The sequence below is a fragment of the Danio aesculapii genome, chromosome 15, assembly GCF_903798145.1.
Source record: "Danio aesculapii chromosome 15, fDanAes4.1, whole genome shotgun sequence".
Taxonomy (NCBI): domain Eukaryota; kingdom Metazoa; phylum Chordata; class Actinopteri; order Cypriniformes; family Danionidae; genus Danio; species Danio aesculapii.
Window position 1 is genome coordinate 24,903,000 of NC_079449.1, and position 25,668 is coordinate 24,928,667.

Genomic DNA, 25,668 nt, shown 5'->3' on the forward strand with positions numbered 1-25,668 from the left:
GCACAAAATTTTATAAAAGAGGCCCCAGGAGTCTAGTAATCCTACATTTAATCAAAGAACGTTTCTCAAATGTTCAACTATGTAATTCAAAGAAACTCAATCACAAAAAACACCTTCAGATGCTGTGATCAGCAATTCTGCTCAGAACCTGATGCAAATATTTTTTTTTTTTATAAATCTGAATGTTTGCGTGGATTTTAACGTATTATATGGCAACAATCCAACATTTATAAAAGTATGCATGCACAAATTTAAGTGTTGAATTTGAATTGAATTCTGCACATATTACAGTAGCTGTCATATCTGAAAGCACTATAGACTTTAAATAGAAAGTAGAAGAGTTTTATTTGGTTCATCAGCAACAATTAGTACATAAATATAGTCTCAAAGCTCATAAATATGTAACAACCATTTAAAATGTACAACTGATCAGATGATGTAGCAGCCGCAAAAACACCTCTCAATAACTACTACTTCCATTACATGGAGTTACATACTGTACATTGTTCTTGTGCTCCGTAGTTCTGCTTTTATATAAAACCTGTCCTATTCAGTACTAAAGCACAACATATACACAATTTGTGCTTGAAATAAAAAAAATCCCTTATTTTATAGGCAAAAGTTGTTTGACGAGCTCAGGAATGAACAAACTGAATTCATCTTGTAATGTAACATCAATATCATTGATGGCATGAGGAATGTATTTCACATCATGCTTTAACACTCAAATAAGCAGTGTCGAGATGTGGTCGCATCCGTTATAATTACTCACACAGAAGTCACGTTCTGTTGGTCAATGTAGCAAATTTGCACTGCTAACAAATATTTAAGTCATATTTTGGAAGGAGGTGCTTTAGTGGTGACTTTGTTTATTACATATTTATCCTTAAAATATGTCAGTACAATTAATGCAAATTGAGAAAGAAGATGTGTAATCAGAGGCTTTCAAAAATGTGTGGTCGCCTTTCAGATCATTTGTAAACAGATAGATAAAATGGAATTCTGTGGAAAGATAACTAATTACAATTTGTTTAATGTTTATATGTAATTTTCTTACATTTTTTTGTTGTTAAATGTTGGCTGAGACAATACCCTACTGAAAAAAACAGCTTAAACCAGCCAAGGTTGGTTTGCTGGTTTTAGCTGGTCGACCAGCCTGGTTTTAGAGGGGTTTTGACCATTTCCATGCTGGTTTCCAGCCATTTGCAGCCTGGTCTTAGATGGTCAGCTGTATACATTCTGAAATGTTATATAATTCAGTATTCTATATTGTTCACTGTGTTTTTGTGACAAAATTAACAGATTTAAATGAATAAAAACAAAGTTGGAAAAAAATGAGCTAAATGTTTGAGGAATTTCACGTCCTCACATAAAACGCTGAACACATGATTCCTATTGAAATGAAACTTTTGCTGCGTCCCAATTCGCATATTTATACTACGACCTAAAAGTATGTACTTTTTTGTGAGGGAAAAATATTTACTTTTGAGTGTGTAACAGAAGAGTATGCAAGGTTTGGGACATACTACGTCCTCATTAACAGATCGTTGTGTTGCTAACTTATGAGTCCTGGCCCTGTCAATCATCTCAACACATCTTCCACATTTCGGTCATATTTAATTTCCTACCTCATTGGGGAAGCAGCAGCAGGTTAATCTTCCATTCACGAGTCTTTCATGCAGAGATATCTCCTCAGTTCTTTGGATAATTTTGCATTCAGATGTTAATGTCCAAACACGTCTTTGTATAAATTCAGTATTGTTGTTGCAGGTGAAATAAAACACAGAAAACGCAATTTAAATATTTTCCAGTTGGCTAGATATTAATTAACAATCATACAAACATCTTTACCGAAGCTTCTCCACATGACGGTTGGTCTCGCACCGTCGCGCGTCCGCCATTTTTGTAGTTTATTTACACTTTTCACCCGCGTTTGTAGTTCGAATTCAAGAGTATGGACGCTTCTACACATAAAATAAAGGCATACTCTTTTCAACATACTACGGTTTGCGACATACTAACTCTATTTTCAAATACTATTTAGGACGGATAGTATGTGAATTGGGACGCAGCACATGTCAAGCAAGAATATGTGATCACACCTTGACCAAACCTACATCTTGCCCGTTCTTGTAAAAAAAAAAAACTATAAATATTAAGTCATATTAAGTAGTCTGATTGATCTGAAATGTAAAAGGTTATCATTTTGTGACACTTTATATTGCAAATGGCTTTAAAAAATAAGTTGATCAAGTTTATTGAAAATTACTTTAACCAAGTAAAAAATCTTTTCTTTTTTTGAAATATGCCAAAGTGAGCTTTGACGGACTGCGATTAAATGTGTGTTTCAGAGAGTTCTGAAGTGATCACACACACTCACACTGTTTCTCATATATCATTATCAAATATGCTCTCTGCAGTCATTACAGACCAGTCAGATGTGGTTGATCTTGATGCTGATGTGGCTGAAGGTTAACTGTCTCCGGTCAGAGATGCTCGACGGGTCAAACTCTGTGTGCTGGAACTCAGACCCCGAGCGTCTGTCAGCCTCTTGGGCATCTGAAAAGATAAAATATCAAATTTCCATTCATTTTCATTTTAATGTTAAATTGTCATTTTCTTTTCGTTAGAAGTAAATACATAAATTAGTAAAAAATACATAAATTACTAATATTATTTCTGTTTTAAATGAATGCTGTTCTATTCATCAGAGCCTACTGAAAAAAACTATCACAATTTCCACATAAATATTATGCTGTTATCAAACTTTATTAAAATTTTTAATGACTGTTGTACATTAAATCAGCATTTCACAATGATTTTCATGAAGAAAGCGAATAACCCACATGGAAAAAAATACTATAATAATATTAATAATAATAATACCGTATATTTTTATACAGCGCTTTTCTGGACACAAAGTGCTTTTCTGGACACTCAAAGCTTTTCTGGACACACCAAGATTTAGACATGGGCAATATGGGCAATCAGCCAGGGCGGCATCTTTCTAGGGGCGGCATGGAGACCTTCCCCCCACCCTCCCATGTTATTTACTTTCCAAAGAACCACACCCCAACCTCCCCCCACCTGCTCTTCACTGTCATCGGCGCCCCCCCCCCCCTTCTTCACTTTCATCCGTGACCCCCCCCAGCTCTTCACTTTCATCTGCGACACCACCCAACTACCTACCTTTACTTTCGTCCACGACACATCCATCCCCCTTAACACTCTACACCTTCTTCCACGACACCCCTCCCCCTCCAACCCCACTCTTCAGTTTTGTCCATGAAATTTTCGTCCGCAAAGAGTGGCATGAACACCGTGAGAGTGGCAGGCTCGTCGTTTGCCTAGATCACCAGTTGCATTTGCGATGGTACTGCAGATCGCCTCATCCACCACCAGTGTGCAGCATCCACCTGGATGACCCGACGACATCCATATTGCACCAGACCACACACCACACAGCAGCTGATTGGTGGAGACGAGACAGAGTGATGAGGCCAATCATGATATGGGAATGGTTAGGAAGCCATGATGGACAGAGGCCAGTGGGCAAATTTGACCAGAAAGCCGGGGTTAAACCCCTACTCTTTTTCGAAGTATCCTGGGATTTTTAATGACCACAGAATGTCGGGACCTCGAGTTAACATCTCATCCGAAAGACGGCGCTCACTGAGCAGTGTAGAGTCCCCTTCACTATATTGGGGCGTTAGGACGCACACAGACTGCAGGTTGAGCGCCCCCTGCTGGCCTCACTAACACCACTTCCGGCAGCAACTTGGCTTTCCCATGTGGTCTCTTATCCAGTTACTGACCGGACCAATAGTAATTTATAGTAAATTCAATAGTGTTTTGGACCATACTATAGTAAATTTCTTGAATTCATCTGTTGTGGTGATTCTATAATTGCTATAGTAATACAACAAATATGCTATGGTAATATCTAATTACTAAATACTGTACTTTAATGCATTCTACAACTATAGGATGTATTACACTACAATACACCACGATATACTATAGTTAAAAATAAAGTATACAACAGTATTTATTAGTTTTATCAGTTCACTACAGTTATTAATACAGTATGCTGTATCATTCATCAACAAAGTGTTGTGAATACTATAATATATACACACATTTACTGAAATATGGCTCTAAAACATCTGTAGTTTATTTACCATAAATTACTATAGTATTTGTTTCATGTGAGTAGGATTACATGCTTATGGAAAATACTAAATTTGAAAGCAAACACTTGCCATAGCAGCCTCTTGATTGTCTTTGACACCCACATTAAGCACATTGAGAGAATTGGCTCTCTTCATCCTATTAAAAGAGGAGCACAATTAAACATTGCGTTCATTTCTGCAGAAAAACAGATAAATAATAAGCGGAGTAGGATTACCCAACAGCTCGAGGGGTTGTTTCTTGCGTTCCGACTCCTTTCAGCTTCCGAACAAGTTTTTCACTGCTTCGTCGTATGGATTCTCGGAGCTTAGTGAATGATCCGCTGCGTTTTAGGTTTCCCAGACCATCCTACAGTGCATACACAGGGGATAGAGGGATCTTATAAAAAGCTATTATATTATATATGTATGACATTTTACACAACAGAAGTTGTTTTTATAATAAAATTACTTGGAAATGAAAATATATGGATCATAAATGTATTCAGCACCACCACGGAGTGGCATAAGGTCTGTTTACATGATTTTTTTGTTAGTTTACATGTATATTGTTGAATTTTATGATTATATTTGTAATGAGGCAACAAACACACGTAAACCGCTGATGCATCATGTTGTTTCACTCAGCTTTTTCTGTGATTATTCTTGAGCGAAAGAACACCAATAAACTTTATAAAACTCATCTGTTTATGAGGAGGTTCCTGCCTGTGTTGTCATATATGTTAAAGCTTCAAAATACTCAGCCCTTTTTCATAAATTTTCCTTCAGCTTAGTCCCTTTATTCATCACCTGTACCGCATATTTAGATTAGATTAGATTAGATTCAATTTATTGTCATCACACATGTACAAGTACAAGGCAACGAAATGCAGGTAAATGGAACCCCCCGACCGTGCACAGACATCACAACTCCAGGGAAGACAGGTCACGGGAGGTGGAACAGGAAATAAGATAGTCAGGAAAAAGAGGCAAAAAAAAAAGTCCCTCTCACCTTGCTCTTAAGTTAGAGCACCGTGAGATCAGGGATAAGAAAAAGCCCCAGCAATCTAGCACAAAAACACACCGACAAGACATAACATTGCCACAGGGGATGGGAACAGGGGGTGTGGAAATAGTCCGGTAAGGGCGGGCAGCCATCAGGTCCTGCAGCCATGGAGGCGCTGGTCGCAGACCTGCTCACCCCCTCCAGTGGGTGAAAGCATACGAAGGCGTTGGATTGGGGCCAGGAAGTGTCGTGCTATGTATCTGTGTGTGTGTGTGCGTAAGCCTGTATAGTCCAACAGGTGTCCTTGACGGGGAGCAGGAATTTCAGAGCGTCTCCTTATCTTGCTATCCGGGAGAAGTTGTTTTCCTCCAGCCGAGGCCGTCTGGCAGGAGAAAAGAAAACACAGGGAAGCCGAAAGAGTGGAAAGATACTTCAACTTTAGGTCAATACCTGCCAATTTCACAGATATTTAATGTCCATCACATGTCTCCAGATCTGGCCAAATTTTGTTGCAAAGCTGCTAACTTCACCCCGATGTTTTCCAGTTTGCGATCTAATATTGCAGTCTGATTATTAGCAAGCCTGCCCATCAGCGCTTCAATCAAGCCGGCCAGCCTGGTGGGGTTTTGAGCAGCACTGACCGCTTTCATCATTCGTCGATACGCCAGGGCCCCGCATAAGCCCATCAGCAGAAACCCTGTTATCAAAGTTCCGAATAGGTAAATGTCTTCAATATCCTCCAGAGACAGAGCAGCCAGGCACAGGACGCGCCACTTCTCCCACCCGTCCATCACGTATCCAGCTGCAAACGTCCCCGCAGGACATGTGGGCTCTCCCGAGCCCAAACTTCTCGTCGAGAAGATGGTGTCAATCGCATTCAGAGACCAGTTGATCAAATCCATAATTCCTTATTTGTTTGGATAGCAGGGCACGGAGAGTCTCAGAGATAGAATAAGACAAAGACAAGAGGAGCTAGCGAGGAGAGATATGGGACGGAGAGGGAAAAAGTGCGACCGCCTTCGCCGAGAGCCAAAGAAGAATCGTCAGTTGACCCAGCCGGGACTCGATCCAGCGACCAAGTGGTGTGAGGCGATAGTGCTAACCACTGAGCCACCATGTCGCCTCTGTCTATTTTGTCAGGTGTACTTGTAATTTAACAAAATAAATGTTCACTTTTCACAGAAAAAAAGTCTGAAAATGTAGCTTCTTTCTCTATCAAATCAATTCCACTAAACACACAGAACGTTCTAAAGTTTGGTTGATTAGACACTGTATACCTGGATTGGACACATACCGGTCTAGAGCTGCCCTCTTCTGTATGTATCCAGACCGGCCGTCCATCTCCTTTATTAACACAAAAACATTGCTTTACCATTGGACAGACATGTTTAATAGCTCAAAACCTTGTATATAGAGTGTAAATGCACAAGTGGTTTTACCCTCCACTGAGCCAAACTCTTTCTCATGAGCTCGAGTCAGAATCTCTTTATAAAGAGCCTCAGCTTGTCTGTATTTTCCCTGCTTGAGGTAGCAGGAGGCCTGAGGAGCATATGCACCAGTATAGAACACACATTACACATTTCTGGTAGCATTACTCAAACACAACCCAGCGGGCACACAACATCATCATAAGACCTTAATATTAGGTTAGATTTAGGTCATGACGTCAGGTGATCAAAAATCAATGTCTAGCCAGCATCTAAGGACAAAGTTATTTTGACGTCCAATAATGAAGTCAAATTACGCTGATATTTGGTTGATTTTAGGTTGTGTTGGAAAGTGACCAAAATTCAACGTCTGATAGATGTCATAGTTGTAACGTCCACACAACGTCAAGGTGTAACATGATCAGATGTTGATATTTGGCTGATTTTAGGTTGAACATTGGACAATGATGCCGGCCTGACGTTGGGTTCTGACGTCAACCCAGTTTTGAACTGCAAACAAAATCCAACCTCCCCACAACAGTGGGGTACACTGGGGTACAACGTCAATATGACATTATGTTGACGTCCTGTGCCTGCAGGGAAGTGTCTCTCACCAGGTTGTTTTTGGTCTTGGCCACGTTGGCATCATCAGGGCCGAGCTGGCTCTGGTAAATGTGCAGCGCTCGTTCATAGTACTGCTCCACCTCCTGGTATTTGCCCTGGTTCTGGCACAACAGGGCCAAGTTATTCAGCTGCTTCGCTACATCGGGATGATCCGTCCCAAGAACCTGCAGGCAGACAAACGTAGACTACAGATTTAGATTTGACCAGTGCTTCTCAACCTTTGACTTAAAGACCCCTGTTTGTGTGAAACAGTATTCAAAGGCTCAGATTAGAATATCTTTTCCTTCTTATTCAGATTTTCTAATATGTAAACAAGATAGTACAGTAAAAGTGAAGACACATTATTTTTTGCGATGTAATGTACACTAGCTTTCAAAGTTTATTCTTAGTAAAAAAATGTTTTTAAATATTTAAATTTTTTAAAATTGCTACCAAGACTTTATTTGATTAAAATCTGAATATTGTTGTGAAAAAGGAATATATTTTTTTGTATTTTTGTATTGCTGTATTGCCGATATAAAGGTGATATATTAACTAAACTTCTTCTGTTGAGTATGTTATACTTTGCATACTAATGAAGCATTTTTGCAAAAGTAAATGACACTGATATAAAAGCAAAGGCCTGATTGTTTAAAATTAACTTGAGCTCTGCAGCGAAACTTCCTGTGAGCAGAGATGGGTTGAAACTGAACACAGAATATTTGCAGTTGAGAAGTCTTATGTTTTTAATGTTGTGCAGAGAATTCGTAAAAAAAGAGGACGTATGTATGGATGCGGCCAATGGAGGACTGGAGAATGATTGTAAAGTGACGAATTTCATTAAACTCCACCTGTTAATATCAGCTGCCTATAAGTTGTTGCGCACCTCTTGAATGTAATTCTTGCATTGCATTGAGGATATCAATTCCATTGTTTTTTACATTGAAAAAACCCTCTCCTGACCTTTTTATTGGAATTCATTAGTTATTCCAACAATATCATGAAATTTTATTACAATTTAATTGTAATTATTTCAATTAGAGTATTCAAAACAGTTATTTTTATTCAGTTATAACAGTTAAAGCACAGTTTTTCTTTTGTATTCTTCATTGAAAATAAGCATTTATTTGAAACGTTTTGTAACAATGTAATTTGTCACTTTTTATGAATCCTTTAATCATTTTTATTCTTTGTTGTTTTTATTTCTTATACTTGTTTCTTTTATTCTTGTCTATGTAAAGCCCCTTTGAATTACCATTGTGTATGTAATGTGTTATATAAACAAACTTACCTTGCCTTGCTTATTTATTTATTTTCAAAAATATATTTCTGACCCCAAACTATTGAATGCTACTGAATAATTCCTTTTCTGTGTCATTACCTTTTCTCTGATATCCAGGGCCCTTTTACACAATGGCTCTGCCTCTTTGTACTTCCCCCGCTTTCCATACAATACAGCCAGATTATTCAGAGTAGCTGCCACCTACAAACACAAACACACACACACACACTCAAGGAAAGGGATTTGCATAGATCGGATAGGAGACTTTATGACAAAAAACAACTCAACATGTTAAGCAAGCCATAACAGTCGCACATAGTACATACTGCTGGATGGTCCATGCCCAGGGTCTTCTCACGGATGGCCAATGCATCATTCAGGAGACTGGCAGCTTCTTTGTATTTGTTCTGATCTCTGAAAGCACAACGTTTCCTAAGGTTTATTCATCTGCTGACACTAAGTCCTAATGGATGGAAACAAAATACCAATGCACATCCTATATTCTCCTGTTTATGCTGACTTAAAACATGACTGACTCAACGCCAACAGATTCTCATAATATTTTGTCACTTAAAATATTAAATTTTTATGATTAAAACCTTTTATTAGATTTTCAGAACATATAAACAAAATGGTAAAAGGCAAATAATGTCATATAAATGTAAATGCATATTAAAAAACAAATGTAAATTAGTAAAAAAAACATCAAAGATCTGAGGTTTTCTGGAAGACTTCCAGTTTTGGACTCTGTATCTACTGTGATGTAGTTTTGTTAATGTGATTAAGGGACAGGGGTCACCGAGTTTCTCTCCAAAAACATTGAACATCTGGGCATTGTCATAACACATGAAATAATCACTCTTTTCTTCTGGGCATCTCTAACATTCTGAATTATTTTTAAAACCTGCTCTAAACAGTCTCGTAGTGGTTCAATAAAATCTATGTAAAATTTAACCTGTGTAAAACATGTTCTAATATCTGTAGTAATTTATTTTAAACTTAAAACCGTTTTTAAATTTAATTATCATCATTTTTCTTTGAAAAAAATGTTGATGAAAATTAAAAGTTTAACAGAGCAGAACTGACCTGTACACTAAAGCCAGGATATTGAGCATGGTGGCAACATCTGGATGGCTGTGGCCTGAGGATTTCTCCAGGTCCTCTAAAGCTTGTTTACAGAGTGGCACAGCCACCTCGTATCGTCCCTGAGAGGCGTACTGGATCACCAGGTTGTGGAGCGTTCGCAGTCGAGCAGGAATCTCATATCCTCCCTGCTGGGCAGCAGCGGCAGCACTACTGTGTGGCTGAGACACTGCAAATACAAGAGCTGATAATTGAGCTGTGGTCATCGTGAGGTCAAATACTGGTCTCACTTCCCTGTCCAATACTCTTTTCCCAATATAAATGGCTATAAAACAATCTATTAAGATTTTATAATGCTAGTTGTGGGTGTCTTAAAAGTGTGGTTGAAACATAACACCACCCTTAACCCAGCGTCCTATCCAGAGATGCCCAAACTAGGGCTCTTGAGCCAAAGTTGGCTCGTTGTAACCTTTGATTTGGCCCACCATCCCATCTGAGAAAGGTGTATGAATTATGGGCAGGGCTGGGGTGAATGATTTTATCAGAGATTGTCATTTCCAGTTTAAAATAATCTTTTTTGTTTGTTTGTTTTAATGCTGAGCTACAAAAACAGCTAACTGAAATTAATAGTTTCATTTAAACATTAATTGTAAATACGTAAACAAATACTTCGTAAAAACGTAAATATAGTCACTCGACAGATAGAGGACAATGCAGAAGACATCTGCGAGCAAATCAAGGCAAAATCAGGTGCAGCTTGACAAGCGTAACTCCATTCTGTAATAAATGAGTGTTTTTACTGTAATAAGTTCATTATAAAAACAAAAAAAAATGTATACTGTATTAGTTAATACAATGCAAAGGGTTTCTAGTTATTTTTAATTATTCCTAAATGAATAAGGAAGTACCTATGGCAGCTATATTTATCTTCAGCCCACTAGTCTTAATCTAGTTTGGTTTTTGGCACTTCATAAGAAAATGTTTGGACACCCCTGTTCTAATCTAACAACTGACATGGTAAAACATGAAAATAACTGTGTTAAAAAGCAGATAAAAAAGAGGTAAAGGAACAGGAGTGTGAGGAGGGTCATACTGTGAGTCTGCTCCTCTTCTTCTGTAGGAAAGAGATCATCAAGGGACTCCTTTCCTGAAGTAGAATCTTTATCCTCCTGTAAGAACAGTAAGAGACGTGCATAAAAATCAGTGATGGTGAAATTATATGAGAAAGTTTTACTCAGCAGTTGGCCAGTAAATTTTATTAACTCATTTTTTATGAACTTTTTAATTTATGATGATCAAATACCAAAAACTGCATTATAACCATATAAACAAGTAATCTGATGTGTAACATGTAAAAGTGCAACAAAAACCAAAACATATCTCAAATTTCATGATGAATTGGTCAAAACAAGACATCTGAAGATAACTACAACTGTCTCAATGGTGTGGTGTTATTTTCTAAAACATTAAACACCCCCTCCTCATTTAATGCCATTTAAACAATGCAGAATTTGAGCAGTAACTGAAATGACACTACAAAGATTTTATTTTATAAGGGTTTATTTTCGTATTTTCATGATTTAGCACACAACTGCTGAACCATGAATCTTGTTTAGTGCAAAAGAGCACTGTAGAACTTAACTTACCAGAGACGTCTCTTCGTGGTCGTACTTGCGGATGCTGCTCATGAACTGCAGGTGTCTGTTCTGCTCCTCTAAAGTCACCACCTCCTGCTCTCGCTCCTGCAGCTGCTGCTGTGCTCGGGTCAGTTCGTCCCGCAGCCACTGGTTCTCCTGGCACAGCCTCCGCACCTGAGCACGTAGCTTCTGCTTTTCGGCCTCTAAAGAGCCCAGGTGTGCCGACAGCGCCATCATCACCTGAAGGAACAGGACACAGACAGACACACAGACAGGCTTTACTATGATAAATATTCTCCTTTACACTCAATATGGTATTGTTGCATACTGTTTCTTAATGTATTCGCAATACTGAGCTGCAAATATTTGCCACTATTGTGCCACTTAATAAAAATATTATTATACATATAATGTAATTAGGATACCCTCCTACTTGATCTTAGTGTAGGTAGCATAATTGTAAGAAAATACTACTATCTTGACTTGGTGTAAATAGCATTTACAGTTGAAGACAGAATTATTAGCCCCTCTTTGAATTTGTTTTCTTTTTCAAATATTTCCCAAATGGTGTTTAACAGAGCAAGGAAATTTTCACAGTATGTCTGATAATATTTTTCCTTCTGGAGAAAGTCTTATTTGTTTTATTTCGGCTAGAATAAAAGCAGTTTTTAATTTTTTATGAACCATTTTAAGGTCAAAATTATTAGCCCCTTTAAGCTAATGTTTTTTTCGATAGTCTACAGCAGTGTTTCCCAACCCTGTTCCTGAAGGCACACCAACAGTACACATGTTCAACCTCTCCCTAATCAAACACACCTGAATCAACTTATCATAACATCAGAAGAGACTCCAACACCTGAAGTTAATGGGTCAGAAAAGGGAGATATCCAAAATATGTACTGTTGGTGTGTCTCCAGGAACAGGGTTGGAAAACCCTGGTCTACAGAACAAACTATCATTATACAATAACTTGCCTAATTACCCTAACCTGCCTAGTTAAACTAATTAAACAAGTTTGCCTTTAAATATCACTTTAAGCTGTATAGAAGAGTCTTGAAAAATATCTAGTATATTATTTACTGTCATTGTTACAGACAAAATAAATCAGTTGTTAGAAATGAGTTATAAAACTATTATGTTTAGAAATTTGTTGAAAAAAATCTTATCTCCGTTAAGCAGAAATTGGGGGAAAAAATAAACAGAGGGGTTATTAATTCAGGGGGGGCTAATAATTCTGACTTCAACTGTATCACACATTTTTATTAGGGAACCACTTAGCCTATGAAGCCTACCATATCTTATTTCATACACAAAGGATGCGTAAATAAATGTTGAAAAATCTCTTCCACTTTAGTAAAATCAGTAGCATTACAAGATCATGCTAAAATATATTCATCAAATAGGATAAAACTGCATAACAATGTGTTTTGCTCACCACTATCTTACCTGTTTGACTTTCTTTCTTCTGTTGAACACAAAAGATCACCACCCACTGACCTCCATAGTATTTTTGTTGCTACAATAGATGTCAATGGTTGCTGTTTTCAACACTGTTCAGAACATCTTATTTTGTTTTCAACATAAGGAAGAAATTCATAAAAGTTTAAAACCACATGAAATTGAGGAAATGGTGAGGACATTTTCATTTTTGGGTGAACTATCACTGTCTTACTATCTTTCTGAAGACTTTAGATCATAGGTAGGCCCCCACAGAATCTGCACGCGCAAAAATCCACAGATTTTTAGCTCATCATTGAGTCTAATTATTTACTTGTGTAAAAGTGTGTAAATTTATATTTACTGAGTTTGGGCACCCCTGCTTTAGATCAATAAATTATATCTATATACATTTTTTGAATTAGTATGTTACACTTTTGAGAAAACGGTATTGTTCTTTATTTGTGGTCATAAATGACAATAGCCACTATTTTTAAAAGCCATTTTGCCCAGTTTGAGCTGGTGTTTTGTTTCGTATTCATCATATACATCAATATACATCATATTGTCCCCTAAAAGTCTATTGTATAGGATTTTGTATTGTGCTATCAGAAACAGTGATAGATGCAAAGGTGAAGCAACAAGAAGTGTAGCAATCAATTAAACACAATCTTCAAGTGGACATTGGCTGAATGATAATAGTGACAACATCACGTGACATGTAAAAAACCCCCAGCTAGTTTCTCAGATGTTTTCTTGATTTTGGAGGGACTGCCTTAATGTGAATAAAGATGAGCTCGCTGCTCACTTGCGCTTCTCCTAAGCCCAGCTCGATCCTCTCCAGAGACTCTAGAATGATGCTGGTCTTCTCCTGCTCCAGGCTGCCGCTATCGCTGGACGTCTGGCTCTGGAGTGTTTCCTGCAGGCTGTCCAGAAGTGTGCGGTTCTCTCCACGCAGAGCCTCCAGCCCTGCGATCACCTGCTGGGTGCTGCATAAGATCTCCTCCCCTGACAGCATGTCTGACACTCAGACCCTGGACAGAAAAATATACATGTGGTGTTATTGTGTAATTAATATGCACATTAAGACGCACAGCATGCAAGAGAGCATTATACACTAACAGTTGCTGCGTCCCAATTCGCATACTTATACTACGCCCTAAAAGTATGTACTTTTTTTGTGAAGGAAAAGTATTTACTTTTGAGTGTGTAACAGGAAGCTTTGGGACATATTACTTCCTTGTTAACAGATTGTTGTGGTGCTTAGTTATGAGCCCTGTCAAGCATCCACACATCCTCCACATTTCTGTCATATTTGATTTCTCTACCTTATTGGAGAAGCAGCAGGAGGTTAATCTGCCATTCACGAGTCTTTTATGCATAAAAATCTCCTCGGGTGCTTGGATAATTCTGTATTCAGACGTTAATGTCCAAATACGTATACGTCAGTATTGTTGTTGCAGATGAAATAAAACACAGAAAATGAGATTTAAATATTTTCCAGTCAGCTAGATATTAATTAACAGTCATACAAGCATCTTTACTGAGGCCTCTCTGCATGATGGTTGGTCCCACGCGTCAACTATGTTTGTAGTTTATTTATACTTTTCACCCACGTTTGTGTGTCCAACGCACAATGTACTGTGGGCAATATCAGTGGTTAGAGTATGGACGCTTCTACACTTATAATTTTTACCCGAAATAGTAAACCATCCGGGAACCTTTGGCATAATCTTTTCAACATACTGCGATTTGGGACATACTAATTCAATTTTCAAATACTATTTAGGACGGATAGTATGCGAATTGGGACGCAGCAAGCATTTCTGCTGTGCAGCTGTGATTTTAAACACATAAACACTGACTTCTGGGATATTATATGTGACCCTGGACCACAAAACCAGTCATAAGTGTCGATTTTATTGAAATTGACATTTGTACGTCATCTAAAAGCTTAATAAATAAAATTTCCATTAATGTGAAATCTTGTTAGTACAACAATTGGCCAAGATACAACTATTTGAAAACCTGAAGGTTAAAATGATACTGAGAAAATCAGCTGTAAAGTTGTCTAAATTAAGTGCTTAGCAATGCATATTACTGACATTTTTTATATAGTAATATTAACAAAATGTCAACATGGAACACGATCTTTACTTAATATTCGAATGATTTTTGGGATAAAAGGAAAATCAATAATTTTTACTCATTCATTCATTCATTTTCTTTCTAGCTTATTCCCTTTATTAATCAGGGGTCGCCACAGCGCAGTGAACAGCCAACTTATCCAGCATATGTTTTACACAGCGGATGCCCTTCTGCTGTGTAATACGCAACCCAGCACTGGGAAACACCCATACGCTCTTACATTCACATTTATACACTAACGGGAAGAATATGCAAACTCCACACAGAAATGCCAACTGACCCAGCCGAGGCTCGAACCAGCGGCCTTCTTGCCGTGAGGTGACAGCCCTACCCACTGCGCCACCATGTCGCCCATTTACACTCATACAATGTAATTTTGGCTATTGCTAAAAATATACCAATGCAACATAAGATGTGCAGCGTCACATATTGACAGTTGGTTTTGATGATGGAAATGATTTTTCAGAGTAGAAATTTGACGGATAGTAGAAAATTTGCTTGTACATGTAAAGAGGGGAAACGTTTACACCGTTTGTGGTGTTAGTTTTTTTATAGTAACATTTTGATCAATTTAGACCCAATAATTTGATCAAAAGTGACCGCATAGAAGGACATTTCAATATTTCTTTTTTTGTGTGTGTGTGAAAAATGTATCACACTAATATTTTATGTTCTCCTTTCAAGTCACTGTTTAATTGCATGTTCAATGTTTTATTTTGGTACATTGGTAGATCCTCTACCAAGTAGTAATTTCTGACGACCTCATAGTCACAGTATATCTGAATCACATTATATATTAAAGAAATATGTTTACAGTATGTTCTCATAGCATATTTTATTTTATTATTCAGCACTAGAATGCTCATAATTTTTGAGGGCAGCAACATACATCATACATTCATACATTTTCTTTTCGGCTTAGGTCCTTTATTAATCAGGGGTCGCCACAGTGGAATGATTCGTCAACTTATCCAGCATGTGTTTTATGCAGCCGATGTCCTTTCAGCCGCAACCCCACTGGGAAACACCCATACACTCTTGCATTCACACACATACACTATGGACAATTTAGCTTATTCAATTCAACAATAGTGTATGTCTTTGCACTGTGCAGGAAACCTGACTACCCGGAAAAAACATGAGGAGAACATGCAAACTCCACACAGAAATGCCAACTGACCCAGCCGGGGCTCGAACCAGTGACCTTCTTGCTGTGAGGCGATCTTGCTAACCACCGAGCCATCGTGACGCCCGCTTTTAAGAATCTTCACACGTAATAAGTCAGCAAGAAAATGTGAGGATAAACGTGCAGACAACTTCACACGTAACATTACATCACAAACAGCATGGAATATCAGAAACTGACCTTAATCCACGATAAAAGTGTAAAGCTGCAAAGAAAGAAAACATGATAGTCAAGACGCATTCTCTAATGGGATAACAAAGAACGACAACATTTGTTTGACATGTTCATATCAGCGATACACATGTTGATCAAAGAAGTGTACATACACAGTGCTCTGCAAATAACCATTTTACCTTTAAATTAATAGTTCACACCAAAGTGAAAATTAACTCACTATTCACTCACTCTGAAGTGGTTCCAAACCTTTCTTTTTTCCGGTAAACACTAAAGAAGATATTTTGAAAAATGTGAGAGACCAGTAACCACTGACTTGCATAGTAGGAAAACTAAACACTATGAGAGTCAATGGTTGTTCAGCTTTGTTCAGTATATCTTCTTTTGTGTTCAACATAAGAAAGATAGTCAAACAGGTTTTGAACAAATAAATGATGAGTAAATGTTGACATCATTTTCAGTTTTGGGTGAACTGTCTCTTTAAGAGAATAAGCGCAGGAACTGCCTTCAGCCTTGAAAGTGAAGTGAAGCTTCTCTTCCGTCCCAGCAGAGGAAAACATTCACTAGGTAAGGGTTGCTAAGTAAGCATCAGTTTACAGGTAGGAACAGACATCACTCTGGGGAGGTAAAGGACTGAGCTAATGTTTACGCCAGGACGATGAGATCATCAAACACGAGATACACGCTTTTAAGCTTAATTAATCGAGTAATTTAACAACAACAGAGATACATGAATTTAGATACCAGTTTGGCGTCTTTAAAGGGTGGAGCAGACTAACGACTAACCTGCATGTATTTTAAATTAGGTTATATTTCTCTGTTTTGGCTGTTGTTGCTGCTGGAAAAGCTTTTGGAAATTGCATTAAATACTTTGATTTAATAGCTCCAGTTCAAACATCATAGAAAAAAAAAATCTAATCAATTATCTAATTCATCTAAAGATTAAAAATAGATGGAAGAGCATCATAAAAATAGTTTGCTGACAAAAAAGCTAATATCACTAGTGTGTCATATATCATGTCATATTCATAATATCGGCAACCTAAATGTCAGTATATTTTACTGCATTGCTTCAGAGCACTTAGAATACGACACTTGTAGAATAGAACAAAATTGTAGAATAACAGTTAGGTCTAATGAAATAAAAGGGTAAATATCATGAAAGGAAAATACTCATGAAAGTTTGGAGGTTGTGTGTAAATAATAACAACAGAAATCTATCTGATCACTCTGATTTGACACTTGAATGCAGTGTATGCTTTATAAATTTATATATAAATGAATATATAGTATGAATATTTTCATACTATAACAAAATAACTTACGATAACGGTGCAAAAACTAGCACACTCAAATGTATATGTTATAGAAATATATTAAATACAAATATAAAAAAGAGGAAAAATCAAGAAAAGCAAAAAAAAAGTGAAAATTTTAGTTGAAATTTTGTAGGTTGTCATTTTTTTTTTGCAATATTTTGCATTAATTTAATTGTATCATCTTTCAATTTCTAAATATGTTTGATGACTAAGATATTATTTTAATAAATACATCTGTTTAATAAATATATGCACCAAAATACATCGCCTACATTCACTGAGAAATGGATACAAATATTCATTTTCAAAATGGGGTGTACTCAATTATGCTGAGCACTTTATTCTACATACAGTCTAAAATGCACGAATTAAATGAAAATTTCCTTTTATAAGATGGTCAGACACCATAAAAACACCATTTTAGGGATGATAAATGGACTTAAATATGCTGACTTCACCAGATTAGTAGTTAGCAACGAAACGAAGGCTAATTCAGGAAAACAAACACTGGCCATGAAAGAGAGTTATAGTCTATTACAGCACACAGTAAAGCTGTAAATTCTGTCAGCTCGTACAAAGAAACTATCTGCCAGTGACTGTCAACAGATGATATTTATTTACCTGCTGCAAGTCAGACAAGAGTCTGCGACGCGTCAAAACTCAAAGCCAGAGAATTCCGACTGGAATGTTCCACATCACATCTTTAATTCCTTGATGTAGAGGTCAACAACGGGCGTAAAATAACCAAGTAAAGGATCGGTTGCGGTCATTCATTCACCTGCTGTTGTGTCGCAGACAGGATGAATTAACAGCTCTTACCTGATCCGTCAGTTCACACTATTTACGGCGGCTGCGCGGCGCACTATAGACCACCTACCGGCGACAAGCAGAACTGCGGCTAACACAAACCAAGACAGGCTCTCTCTATTTTGATCATGAATGAAATGTTTCCAGGCATGATAACATTTCTACGTGAAACCATCAATGCAAGTAAATAACCCTTGTACAATGAATAATTAAACATTTAATTGAACATTACATTTAACATTTAATAATTATACATTTAATTGAAATTATTATAATTTTTAATGTTGGCTATCATTTTAGCATGAATATTCTCAAATAAATGTTCCAAATAATTACCTATATCACATGTCAAACATATAGGCATGTTTTTTTTTTTTTCAAAAAGAGTTTTCCTTATAAAATAAATAAAAAAGTATAAGTAAAAACTATTTATAAAAGTAAAAATAAAAGCATTAATTATATGCCCAAATAAAATGTATACATGGATTTTGTAAGAAAGAAAGCTAAATTATCGTACAATTAATGCCATCACTAATGCATAAGACTATATTTAATTTCAATAGTTTGTTTCTTTATGTTTTGTTATTATATTGGGATGCGTTGTGTTACATTTAACTAATGTTAATTACATCAGGGGTGTAGCAACCAGGGGAGATGGGGGATATGTCCCCCTCACTTTTAAAGAACAGAACTTATTAGAAACTGGTGATTAATAACTAGATCAACTTAAATTTTTGGATCTTATTCAGCTGTCCCGACCCCACCAACCAACACACACCTTTTCAATGTCTGCCATGACCCTGTACTTGTACTGTTGCTTATTGCATCATTTAAGTGTCATTATTATGTGTGTTGCTCTGATCTGATGGTGTCTTGTACATTGATAAACATTTAACATATAATTTATGATAACTCAGTAAGAGATAGTCTGCTTTATTATACTCGTAATGTATAATAATAAAAATATATAATTAAATGAAAGTACATTTGAGTTATGACAGTGCAACTAATGTGTAATTGCTTGATTATTTGTCTGATAGCAACAAATATGAGGCAGACCACTAGTTTAAAACATTAGGTGGGGAAAAGAGTTTCCTGCAGATAGCATTTTTGGGCATTATATGCAATAACGACAACAAGCTGTTTAAAATGACTTGTATATTAAACATTAAAAAGACTTACAGCAAATGCCCAGTAAATCTGTTTGTTACATCAGACAGTCACAAATCAGTCCAGAGAGGCTATGCAGAAGGAGGAGTCTCTGTGTGACGCCACACTGGCATAGTTTCAATAAAGCCGCTTAGGGTGAGTTGGGGTGAGAGGGAGGGGGGTGTTGTCTGGGTGTGTAAAATAAGTAGCATTAGCCTTGGACCCATCAGACAGACTTAACTCAACCACAGGCACTCTGCAGATCAGGATACATCTAGGAATCGTCTTCAGTTGAACTTCTGTTGAATCACAGCCTGTAGAGCTGAGAGCAAGGAAGGAGCTCAGAATGCATCAACCTAAGCAAAAATAGTAATAAAGACACAAAGACAGAGTAAAAAACAGTGTGATCCAGGAAGAAAATTGAGTGGTGGGATATAAAGTGGAAGGAGATGGAGCAACTGCAAGCAGATATATGAGACTTGAGTGATTAATGGTTCAGCTGCTAGAGGAGCTGAGCTGAGGGCAGATCTACTCCCAATAAGGGCAGCTTGGCTGGGCCAGTTTAGTGTTCTCAACCAGGCAGAGAGTTAATCTATAGCTCCAAATGTGATGAGGCCAAGTCAATACAAAAACCACCAAAACACTTTTACCTCTATCTCGCTCGCTCTGTTGTGTCTGCTTAACCACACCACATTTATATGGCATGACTCGGATTGTGAGGACACTCCTGGTCGAAACTGTCAGCCACATACAAATTCATTATGCATGACAAATCAAGTGAGCTGTTTATTGAAACCCCTTCCCTGATTATCATTGGCCAAACATTACTACAAAGTGAAGAGTGATTTCAATACAACTTAGTGTGAAATAGGGACAAACAAAACTGTGAAAGAAAAAAAAATTGTGTAAAAATTTTACCCAAATCAGTTTTTTGAGCTTTAACCCACAATCAAAATAAATTTTGGCTCCGATATGAACAAACCCAAATCTTGGGTTACATTTTTAGGTTAATTGTTAACTATAGACAAACTGTCTATATACTGTTTACTATAGACAATACTACAAAGAGGGATCAACCATTATTTATTAAAGGAAGGAAATTTAGCACCACATGACTGAAAAAGATGTGGGGAATAAAGAAAATGCATGTATACATACAGGAGATGGACAATGAAACTGAAACACTGGCCAATTTAGTGTTAAATTTGACCAGTCTGGTGGCCAGTCTTCACTGAATGCCCAGTCTTCGCATGCTTAACATATTGCAATGCACAGAACATTATGGGTGACATATCAGAGTTCAAAAGAGGACAAGTTGTTGGTGCGTGTCTTGCTGGTGCTTCTGTGACCAAGACAGCAAGTCTTTGGGATGTATCAAGAGCCAGGTATCCAGGTTAATGTCAGCATACGAAGAACGAACTACATCCAATGAGTCCACCTTCACCGTCTTTCGCACATCCAGGAGAGTTGTGGTGTGGAAAAGCCCCAAAGAAGCGTACCACCCAGACTGTTATTCCCAGATTGAAGCATGAGGGTGGATCAGTGATGGTTTGGGATGCAATATCATGGCATTGCCAAGGCCCAATAGTTGTGCTAGCTGTGTTCATCACACATGCCAAGAACTACTAAACCATTCTGAAGGACCATATGCACCCAATGGTTCAAACATTGTATCCTGAAGGTTGTGTCGTGTATCAGGATGATAATGCACCAATACAAACAGCAAGACTGGTGACAGAGTGGTTTGATGGACATGAAAGTGAAGTTGAAGAACTCCTATGGCCTGCACAGTCACCAGATCTAAATATTATTGAGCCACTTTGGGATGTTCTGGAGGAGCGAGTCAGAAAATGTTTTCCTCCACATAGAATGGCTCAAAATCTGTCTGGCCACTGTGCAGGACTTTTATCTGTCATTCCCATTCAATGAAATGTATTGTTAATCAATACAAATATGTGACCCAGGAGCACAAAACTAGTCTTATATTGCACAGATTTTTTGTGGTAATAGCCAAAATTACAATCTACGGGTAAAAATTATTATTTTTCCAGAATTCAGTATAAGATTAAGAAACGATAATCTTCCATGAAAATTTTTTTTCTACATTTTGGACCTACTAGGTCACCTGTAAATCTACTGTAAATCTATTAAAACCACATTTTTTGTGCTTCGCTAAGAACTTAATTCGGACAACTTTAAAGAAAATGTTCTCAATATTTACCTTTTGAACCCTCAGATTTCATATAGTTAAATATTGGCCAAAAATGATCATGTCTTAACAAACCATACATCAATGGAAAGCTTATTTAACTTTCAGATATAATGTATAAATGTATAATTTTCAATTTACAAAAAGTGACTCTTATGAATGATTTCATATATGCATGGCTTGATATTAATTATTCTGAGGGCTATAAATGGAACAAATGTTTCCTAAAAATGAGGGGTTTTGTGCTTTATACAAACACCATTCATTAAAGAATAAATGACTGAAGATGATTTGAAGTGATGAGGCTTTGGTCTAAGCAGAGAGACTGTGGAGGAGCAATGTGAAGCAGAGAGAATGCAATGAACGTGTCTGCATGAAGCCCCTCCACACCACAGGTGACGCAAAGAGCAAATGTTAATTCTACATGTTTTCCCAGCGCTTTCAAGGAGGACTTCTGAAGCAATGCATGAAGTGTACAGTTGTCAACATCTGAACTGAATCAAAACCTATGCTTTTGACCCATAGACCCATTCTTGTCAAAGGACAATTTTGAAAGACATTTTGATTCACTTCAAATGTTGAGAACTGTAGATCTGGTTAATTGTATTGACTGATAGTACAGGTGTGGAAGACGTAACGCTATAGAGAGCAAGCAAAGTGTCAGTATATTAATCAAATGTTCATTGACCTTTTCACTGACAGCGAAAGCAAAGTGAGAACATATCTGGCACCTTAGCGCTAAAACATGTGACTCATCAATGCTATCCAGCAATATTTCCCAATGAAGTAACCAAACATTTCACAAAGATGTGGAGATCCACATTGCAGCAGTATAAAACACACCACATCTGGAACATCAAACTGACATTTTATGTGTGTAAGTGCATTTTGGTCTGAGGTCTAAGGGCAGAGGTTAACGGACAGGCATAGGGTGGAACAGACACACAGAGGGACTCATAACTGAGTCAGTGCAATTCAATCTGGTGAAATGGCATGGGGAAAGAGACAGCCTTGCAACCTAGCACTAAACATAGTGCCTGTAGCGTAAGCCAGCTGACCAACTCTGATTTCAAGGGAAAAGGTTGCTGCGGATGTGCATGAGTTCACAACCACTTGTTCAAAACTACTTTTTATCAAATAATTAACGTGATCATTATGCGGACAGTGAAACAAAAGCATACCTGGCACTTTAGCAATAAAACATGTGACTTAAAAACATTAATTGTGAATAAAGCAATGTGTCTGACAGTAAAATCCTCAATTTCTGGGGAAAGTGCGCATATGATCAGCGATAAAAAGGGAATTTGCTACAACCAGGGAAACCACTGTAGCTCTATTTTTCATAAATTTTCCTTCAGCTTAGTCCCTGATTTATCAGGGGTCACCACAGCGGAATAAACCACCAACTACGCTGACATATGTCTTACACAGTGGATGCCCTTCCAGCGACAACTCAGTACTGGGAAACACCAACACACTTTCTCATTCACACACACACAGACGCACTCATACACTACGGGCAATTTAGTTCATCCACTTATACTACATGTATTTGGACTGTGGGGGGAAACCAGAGCACCTAAGGGAAACCCAAAAAGACAAATGCATAAGAAGACAGGATAGGAGGCAGCATGAGTTGGGTCTCTTGAATAGCTACATGGAAGAGTGTATGCAAAAGTATGTCAGAAGCTCCTTCAACAACTTACAGTTCAATGTGGTAGAATTGTTCATGCAGGAAAATAATCACTGTCACAAACGTAAAGTAGCTGAAAGTAGCTGAAAACATTGAAATAATGAAAGGACAGCCCAGAGTCCTGAGCTAAACCCGATTGAAAACTCCATGGCAAAAAAATTAGGGCTAAGAAACATTACAGCCAGTATATTGCAGAAGAAAGCAAAGCAGGTCAAGATCACAGCAGAGCAGTGTGAGAGACTAGTGATGTCCTGTGGCTGCAGATGTGCTCAAGTCATTCAAAACAAGCGCCTGTTTTTCACTGTTGTAACCTTCAAAACGTTTAGATTTAATCTTCCTTCATGCTACACTTGTTGCTGTTCTCTATTTTTGATCAGTGCTCTTTTTCAATTTAACTTAAGTAATTTGCTTAAAAACTGCTCTTTTTAGAATAACAACAAATGGCAAATTCAGGAAATCATAGATTGTTCTCTATTTGTATATATTGTTTACCTCCATAGTAGTTGCAAAGTTATGAAGACATAACAGATATAAACAGGATCTAAAGCATTTTGACCACTCTCAAAGTCATAAACACATTAGAAGTGCCTTGTTAATGTAAACACTAGCAATGGCCACATTGCTAATGTGGCCCAATTCCAACAGTCACGAAGGACCACCTACTGACCAAACACGTGATACTCATTCTTTGCTACACTGTACCAAAACAAAAGTATTGCAATCTAAATTAAATTTGCCAGTCATATACTTTTCATTCACTGGCTTTTCAGCTCAGTCAAAAGTTATGGCTTTGTTCATTCAACAATACTTGTGTATTGCAATGTGTGCACCCACAGAAGATCTAACAGAATAAAAGTCTCAGCTGATCACTTTTTAAATTCAATTAAATTTTTTTCTATAGTTTTTTTAAATTTAGATTGTGTCAAAGCAGCTTAAGACGTTCTAGTAAACTGTGCCAGTCCAGTTATCAGAGTTGAAGTTCAGTTTAGTTCAGTTCAGTGCGGTTTAAATTTCACTGCTGAAAGTCCAAACACTGAAGAGCATATCCAGTGTCAAGCAAGCCAGTGGCAACAGTGGCGAGGAACAAACTTCACCAATTAATGAAAGTGAAGGAAAAAACCTTGAGAGAAACCAGGCTCAGTTGGGCACGACCATTTCTCCTCTCACCAAACATCCTGTGCAGAGCTGCTGTCTAGGCAGCGGAGGCTGAAGAACCTTTGATGTCCAAATGTGGAGAATCTGCAGGTGAGATCTGATCAATGGAAACACATTAACACCAGCCGGTAACACAACCAAAAGACAATGGAACGTCTAATAGAACTGATAATAATCAGTCCCACACATTTTTCATATGTTCATGGGACACATGTCCCACCACTTAAGATCAAATGGAATAAACTGGCTGTCAGTTAATACCAGAGTGTAGCTCAATTACATCTCTCATTACATCTGCCTGGGCCCCCGCAGATCATCACTATTGGCTAAATTGAATGTTAAGTTGGCTGGGTTAAACTTTTAATACCTGAAGTGGAGACCAAACACAACTTGAATCAATTTCAGGAGAGCATCATACACATACAGCTAAATTTATCTCAGCTGACTGAGTTATACAACAATGTGTGGACAGGTATTGACAAGTGCAAAATACTAAAATCATACTCTCATTTCTGAGGCATTGATTGTACAAAAGCATGTACCTAACAAAATTGTACCATGGCAAAGACGAAGTTAAGTTTATTGGCGGTATTTTTGACACAGGGCTTTCAGAGGTCATGCTCTACACACGGGGCCCAAAGAAGGTGCCATTATAACCCCCCTCTACATACCTTCATCCCAAACAGCTGTTGACAACCAAGTCTAATGTTGAGAACGCTCTCATATCATATTTTACAAAAGCTTAGAAGTGTGCAGTCAAGATGCAGATGTGAAACTTGTATGTGCAGCAGCCCCAACCCACCTATAATTCCTAAAAGACATATGTTTAGCCTGTTATGAGCTAAGGGGGTTTTCTCTGTTCATGGGGACCCCCAGCTCCCCTTAATACTCACTTGTGGCTAGTACTGCTACGTGTGCTATGGTGTTGGATGCATATAGTGGCTAATTTTGGAGTTTATTTTTTTCCCCTTTCCCCATTTCACTCCTTCAACAAACACAAATTCTCCTGCACTATAGTATACAAACCCATTAAATACTACAATCCAGAGATCTGCCATCGTAAGATATTTGGCATAACAATTTCATTCAGGAATTTCGCATATCCTAAAAATAAATCTGTAAAAACAAGAAATTGAGAACACATCAATATGTTTATACAAGTTAGATCTGGTGGGATTTGGCAG

General features: G+C 37.6%; 1 protein-coding gene across 3 annotated transcripts; it reads right to left on the bottom strand.

Moving 5' to 3' along the window:
* Positions 1-326: 326 nt before the first annotated feature.
* Positions 327-18,315, bottom strand: klc3 (kinesin light chain 3). Of its 3 annotated transcripts, XM_056473858.1 has the most exons (14): positions 18,093-18,315; positions 16,159-16,183; positions 13,453-13,678; positions 11,217-11,447; positions 10,664-10,739; positions 9,574-9,799; positions 8,814-8,901; positions 8,587-8,688; positions 7,217-7,390; positions 6,615-6,714; positions 6,470-6,519; positions 4,409-4,539; positions 4,263-4,329; positions 327-2,559 (listed from the first exon to the last, which is right to left on the bottom strand). In XM_056473858.1, the coding sequence occupies exons 3-14, from the start codon at positions 13,660-13,662 to the stop codon at positions 2,473-2,475; spliced, it is 1,542 nt and encodes a 513-aa protein (XP_056329833.1). In that variant the 5' UTR covers positions 13,663-13,678; positions 16,159-16,183; positions 18,093-18,315; the 3' UTR covers positions 327-2,472. The 3 variants fall into 3 exon arrangements, with proteins under 3 accessions (XP_056329833.1, XP_056329835.1, XP_056329834.1); XM_056473860.1 differs by lacking the exons at positions 6,470-6,519; positions 6,615-6,714; XM_056473859.1 differs by lacking the exons at positions 16,159-16,183; positions 18,093-18,315 and having other exon boundaries at positions 13,453-13,703.
* Between the last annotated feature and the right edge of the window lie 7,353 nt (positions 18,316-25,668).